The 6869-nt window shown below is 47.6% G+C and overlaps 1 protein-coding gene across 2 annotated transcripts in view; it reads left to right on the forward strand.

Moving 5' to 3' along the window:
- Nucleotides 1-2915: 2915 nt before the first annotated feature.
- Cnga3 (cyclic nucleotide gated channel alpha 3) overlaps nucleotides 2916-6869 on the forward strand; it is a 30668-nt gene continuing 26714 nt past the window's right edge. For both annotated transcript variants that reach the window (XM_005359934.2, XM_005359935.2), the window contains exon 1: nucleotides 2916-3013. In XM_005359934.2, coding sequence (XP_005359991.1) covers nucleotides 2916-3013 — 98 coding nt within the window. The remainder of the gene's footprint in view (nucleotides 3014-6869) is intronic.

Genomic DNA, 6869 nt, shown 5'->3' on the forward strand with positions numbered 1-6869 from the left:
TTTATACCTCTGTCACATCCTCACTGGGCTTCAGAGTTAAGCCCAAGTTCCTTGGCACCACCTGTGAAGCCCCGTTGCACCAGCTGCCTCTCTGAATCACAGGTTCTTGAAAAATCTGTCTTGTTAAGATTTTGTCAACCTGACAGAAGCTAGAGCTATCTGGGAAGAGGACTCTCAATTGAGAAAATGCCTCCAATCAGATTGGCCTGTGGTCAAGCCTGTGATTGATGATTGATGTGGGTGGTGCTACCCCTCGGGAGGTGGTGTCGGAATGTATAAGAAAACAAACCGAGCAAGCCAGGAAGAGCAAGCCAGTGAGCGCAGCTCCATCATGGTCTCTACATCAGCTCCTGACTCCAGGTTCCTGACTTGAGTTCCCGCCTTGACTACAAGCTGGAGGTGAAATAAACCCTGTCCTCCCCAGGTTTCCTTTAGTCATCATGGTCTTTTATCACGAGAGAGAGAGAGAGAGAGAGAGAGAGAGAGAGAGAGAGAGAGAGAGAGAGAGAGAGAGAAAAGAAAGGAAGAAAGAAAGAAAGAAAGCTAACCAAAACAACAGACTTTGTCTTACCTTTCTTTAGAAATTATAAAATTTAAAATTGCAGGTTGAAAGTATGAACACCAGAGATCAGTCAGGCCCCAGCTGAGCCAAGGCTGCCCTAAGTAGTTGAGTGTTCTGACCTTGGCTGAAGGGCCACAGCTGCTTTGCGCAGCGTCTTGGGCAATTGGAATTGACCTTCCTTTGGAAATAGAATTTATTTAGTCCCATGAGTCACTGGGATATTTCTAGAAATTGCCATCTTTCCCTGAAGTGACCTCTGCTGACATTGGATACGCTTGGGCTATGGGGCTCCTCCAGAGAGCCTGTGCTGGCCTGTCTTGGTGACCCCAACCTCAGGGGACTGTCTGGAAGCTGGATGACTTCTCCAGTAGTTATAAACATGGCCTCGTGGCAGCTGTGCCCTCATATCCTTGTCTCCCCGACTGTAGGGACACGCTCCACTGCTGGCCACAAGAAAGTGTGCGCGCGCCACTTGTGGCTGGTGAACAGGCCGCAGTGTAGGCTTTATTATTTTGACTGGACATGCTCCTTCACCTCTCTGAGACAGTTTGGCCATCTATCAGCGGGGATAAAGGTTACAGAAAGCTCACTGTGAATGTTAAAGGAAATGTGTCTTGCATTTGACACCACTTTTTTTTTTTTTTTAAATCTCACTGTGTAGCGTTGGCTGGCCTGGAACTTACTATATAAATCAGGCTGGCCTTGAGCTCCCAGCAGTCTGAGCTCTGCCTCTGTCTCCCGAGTGCTGAGGGGACAGGTTTGCACCACCACACTGTGCTGCGGCATCACCTTTTGTAAGGGTCTTATGAATATCAAATATTGTTATTTTCTTTCACATGCTAAGTCCAGAATCAGTTTTCTGGGTGCTAGTGTTCAGATTCGGGACCCCACATCTGCTGGCTGTGAGAACTGTGGTTTCATAACAAGAGGCTCAGAGTGGCAACAGTGAAGCAGTTTGTTTTGCAACCTCGCCAAACCAGACATTAGTGATTGAGCACAGAGAGGATCGTTTCTCGTAGCTCTGACTCAGGCCCTGCCCTCCCTTTTCCCGTTGGCTGAGCAATCAGGAGCGAGCACTCTTTAGCACCACCTGGGTCTTTTCTTTCCCTCCACTGATTATATTCATCATTTTTTTTTCTCAACAAAAAAACATATGTGTTTTTTTTTTTTTATCTCTGTTTTATAGCCCATTTCCTTTAGAGCTGACAAGGTACATGATTGTTATGTCTGCAGATTGTCAAGAAAGCTTGACTCTTAGTGGTGTTCTAGTCTCAGCTTCCGACAAGAGTCGGGTGGGGTAGCTAGATCAGCAGGCTCCCAGTGTCTGTAATTCAATGACTAAGGCATTTTATTTTGAAACTAAACCCTCCAGTTTTGTTACTTACACAAGGCTAATGCAGTCTACCGCTGAGCTGAACAACCACCTTTTAAAGGTATATTGAGAGCCAGGCGGTGGTGGCGCACACCTTTAATCTCAGCACACGGGAGGCAGAGGCAGGCAGTCTCTGTGAGTTCGAGGCCAGCCTGGTCTACAAGAGCTAGTTCCAGGACAGAAAAAAAAAAGTATATTGAGGCTGGAGAGATAGCTAAGTGATTAAGATAGCTTGCTGCTTTTGTAAGGGACCCAGGTTTGGTTCACAGCACCCATATAGTGGCTCAAAGCTTAGCTCCAGTTCCTGGGGACCTGACGCTATCTTCTGGCATCCATGGACACTGACACACACATGATGTGCAGACCTACATGCAGACAAAACATTCATACATACAAAATAAAAAATAAATCTTTTTAAAAGTAGAGTGCTTTAAGAACTATAAAAATGAAAATAAAAAGTTGTAGCCCAGGCTGACCCCCCAAATCATGACCCTCCTGCCTCTGCCTATGTAGCTGGTTGTTTTCCTGCACACGCCACCGTGATCCACCACACTTTGCTATGAAACAGAACTCAGGGGAGCTGCTGAAAGTCGTACCAAAAGACAAGATGAACATCGGGAAATGAGGAAAGGTAGAGCCAAAGGGGATGGCGCATTGCCCTGGGGAATCCCAAGTGCTTGGGCTTCCTTGCGACAGAAACCACCCAGCTACTTACTCATTCACGTATTCATTAGCTACTCATTTAGCACTGAACTCGGAGCAGCTCTTCAGCCTGTCGGGATGTGTAAAAGACAGGGGTGGAGGGGCACGAGAAGCACATGTATCCGAGCACTCCTGAGGACACCACACAGCATCTCTACTGTCGTCAGCATTTGCTCTCCTTTTTCTAGCAGAAGTTGCATTGCAGGTGTCCTAAGGATGTATCTGCTTTGTGTTCACATTTTAGCGGCCACCTTGTGGCTGAGTGTGACCAGCGGGAAGATGGCCAAGGTCAACACCCAGTGCTCCCAGCCCTCCCCCACCCACTGTTCAGTCAAGACCACAGACAGAGATCTCGAATCACAGAATAGCCTCGGCAGGTAAGATGGGCTTTTTTGTTTCATGTGAGTTCATGCATTGTTCCCACGGCTGAGATTAGGGAGAAGAGTGAGATTAGTGTTAGCCAGCCACAGGATGGCGCCCTGGGCATTCACAGTTCATTGTACTGGCTTAGTTTCCTCTCCTGTTCTTGGGATCAAACGCTCTGACCAAAGCCACTTAAGGGAGAAAAGGTTTGTTGTGGCTAACGGTCCAAGGGTACAGTCCATCACAGTGGGGAAGCCAGGGCAGCGGGACCTTGAAGCAGCAGGTCACATCCCATCCACGGTGCAATGACTGATGCTGCCCAGCTGGCCTTCTCCACTCGTCCCCTCTACCCCAGGTCCCAGCCAGGGAATGGTGCCACCCACAGGGGGCATGTCTTCCCCTCAGTTAACACAAGGTACTCTCTTCTGCATATACTCAGAGGCCCGTCTCCCAGAGGATTCTAGATCCTGTCAGGGTGACAGTCATCACATAAATCCTCACAGTCCCAATTCATTCTTATTTTAGAATAGTCCCTTATTTAAATGTTTGACTTCCAAGTTTAGAATGAAATGGAAGATGGGGCTCAGATTGCTACATTACAGATGGAAAGGGTTAGTTCAGTCTGGTAAAGTGCTTGCCTTACAAGCATGAAGATCTCAGTCTCAGCCTGGCATACGCTTGTAATCCCAAGTCTGGGGAAGCAGACACAGGAGAGCCCTGGGGACCAGTGAGAGACAAGAGGTGGACATTGTTCCTAAAGATGATACCCTAAATTGTCCTCCAGATTCTACACACATGTGCACTCATGCACGCAAGCACATCCGTGCGCATATGCACACATGTGCATGCTATGCCCAAATCCATGCTGCAAAAATGTTATTTCTAAATCCGTGAAGTCCCCCAAAAGCCAACAAGGAGAACGAGTCCCGTATGTAAAAGCAAAGAGCCTTTATTTTATGCAAGCTTGTAAACTCGGTCTCTCCACATGTCCAACATATTGGAATAAACGTAGAGTCCCGAGCTCAGTTAGAGTTGGGTTTGTATAGTAGTAAAGGTGGGGGTGAGGGGTTTCTGAGGTTCAGGACCCCTGATTGGCTAACATTTGTCCAAGGGTATCCTGGTGAGTGTGTGCTGGCAGGTGGTCCTAGCTATCTACAGCAGTTGGAACGTTAGGCATTTCCTTTGGATAGTCTGTTCTTGGGTGGTGCTCCGGTAATTTTTGTTTATGGTCCTTTCTGCAACCAGGTATTGCTTCAGGGTAAACTGCTGAGACTCAGGCCTCTGTTAAACTTATTGCTGGCTGAGTCCTACACTGGGTTGGAAGTAAAGAACTTCCTTTGGGTGATCTGTTCCTATTTAGCTTATCACGACTGGCTCCTATAGTGCGTGTGCACACGTGCACACACACACACACACACAGTATGTGTTAAAAAACAGTTTGGTTACTTTGAGAAGGTGAGCAAATGAAGACCCAAGTGACACCAAGTGTAATTCTGTCATAAATATGTAGTATCCAGGCTACCACACAAACCCAGGGTACTTGACTGTCATTCTGTCCCAAGCACAGGGAGACCCTATAGGTCAGATGGCCTGCCCCTCATCTCTAAAGCAAGGTCAGGAAGCAGGCAGTGACCTGGGCCTTTGTGGGGACTGAGTATCCACTTCCCAGCCAAGCTGTCAGGCACCACGGTGACATTCAGACATAGTGGCCATATGAACACCGAGGACTTACTAGTAAATTCTGGAGAGACCTTCATGCCTCGGTGTTTGCATTTGGAAAGTCAAACAGCATTTTCCCCTCAGTTCTGGGGTCTAAGAACACAGGAGAAAACCTATTGGGTGACTGCTAGATTTATTAATCTCTTATTTTATTTTATGATTATTGGGGTGCATACAGTGCACAGGTGGAGGTCAGAGGACAACTTTCAGGAGTTGGCTCTCTCCTCGCACCAGGGGGGTTCCAGGAATCAACCTCAACTTTCCAGATTTGCATGACAAATGCCTTCACCCTCCAGGGGCATCTCTCCAGCCCATAGCTCTTTAAGTTCTTGCTGAGAAGATTGAGTTGAACCATGGAAAACTTTCTCAGACTTGCCATTTTGTCCTACAGTGATAGAATTGCCTAACCTATATAAAACTAGAAATTTCTTCCTGCTCTCGAAATGCCTGGTAACTGATGGCTCCAAACAGCCATGACGGTCCCTCACTTCCCCCTCCCCATCCATCGTTTCTTCTCACTTGGCAAGCCTCCCTTCCTTTTTTCAGATGTGTGCTTGCTCTTTTCTTTGTCTAGGCTCTTAGTTCTCAGGTCCAGAGCGAACTCCTAACAAATGCAGTGGTTGGCATTGGTAGGCAACTTAGCAGGTTTGTCACCTAGGAGACAAACTTCTGAGCATGTCCTTGCGGGGGGGGCTTCCAGATTAGGTTAACTGGGGTGCACAAGAGAGGATATATATAGATTTTATGATAATTCTACAATCTTACGTAATGAACTTGGGTGTCTGAAGATGAGGGTATTATCTGGAGTGGGGATCCTGGGGTATCTCCTAAGGACGGCTATGTATCGATCAGTCATCATCTAATGTATTTACTTCTTGGGCTCAGATGTTTGTGTGTCAGGTTGTCTCAAAGTGTCATCTCCGTTCCAGGATGGGGGTGTAGCCCAGTTGGTTGAATTCTTGCCTAGCTAGCATACACAAAGCCCCAGATTTGGTTCCCTGCATCACATAAACCCAGCCACTGTGGCACAGCCCCTGAGAGGTGGAGGCAGGAATTGAAGAGCATCCTTTACTACAATAGAGAGTTTGAGGCCAGCCTGGGTCTATGAGATTCTATTTCAAACCAGTCAAGCAGGGAGATCCGTTGCACGGGCTGGGTCCCAGACCAAAGGGGAATGCTGTTGGGACATCAGTATTCATCTCTCTCTCTGCCTCCTGGCTGTTGATGCAGCATGAGCTGCCTCATGATGGGCCATACCCTCAACTGAGAGCCCAGATAAACCCTCCCTCCTTATGCCGCTTTTCTCAGATGCTTTGCACAGCAGTGGGGAAAGTAACTAACACAAGAAGTGATGTCAGCAACTTCCAAATACCCATCCCTATTATTCCAAACCTACATCCTTCTAAGACACCAGGAAGAGAAGGAACATTTCAAATCCCAGGAGCCGAGCCCAGTGTTACTGCTGGGCCCTGTGCTGTAGCTCTTGGTGCTGCAGCTCTTTAACCTATACTTCTAAACCTGGCATAGACGTTCCCTACAGGGACGATTTATTAGCTGATACTGGTGTCCCACCCCTGGGGACCAATTCCTATGGCTTGAGTCATTGCTTCTTATCTCCAAGAAAGATGAACGCTATTAGAGCATGCCTACTGCTAAGGCTTTTGCATGCAAAAACAGCTTCTTTCTCGTGATCAGCTAAGAAAGGTTCTTGAGAGGTCTTCCATGTCAGGTTTGGGTGTGTAGGAGAAAGAGAGCTGCAGCACAGGGCCCAGCACTAGCGTTAGGCTCCTGGGACTTTGGGTTCAGTGGAAGAACACAGAGATTGTCAGAGACAAATAGAACTCACCCCACTGCCTCTTTTGCCTACAGTGGGTCTTGACAAGAGCTTCTCGTGGAGCTTCCAGGTTCTCTGGGCAGAGAGCACAGCCACGGGGTCTCCATCTGCTTCTTTTCCCTAAGATAAACCGCAGAGACAGGCAGACCATTGGAGATAGCTAGCTGCAGCATTAACCCAAATGTTTCCTTAACCAGAAATTACTGTGGACCTTACACTGACTCTGCATTGGCCTACCATTGCTTCTGACTTGTGGGGCCATGAGAGCTCTTGATGATCTTCTGCCAAATGCCATCAAACAAGGCCATGCCAACTCC

This window comes from Microtus ochrogaster, linkage group LG2 (assembly GCF_000317375.1).
Source record: "Microtus ochrogaster isolate Prairie Vole_2 linkage group LG2, MicOch1.0, whole genome shotgun sequence".
Taxonomy (NCBI): Eukaryota; Metazoa; Chordata; class Mammalia; order Rodentia; family Cricetidae; genus Microtus; species Microtus ochrogaster.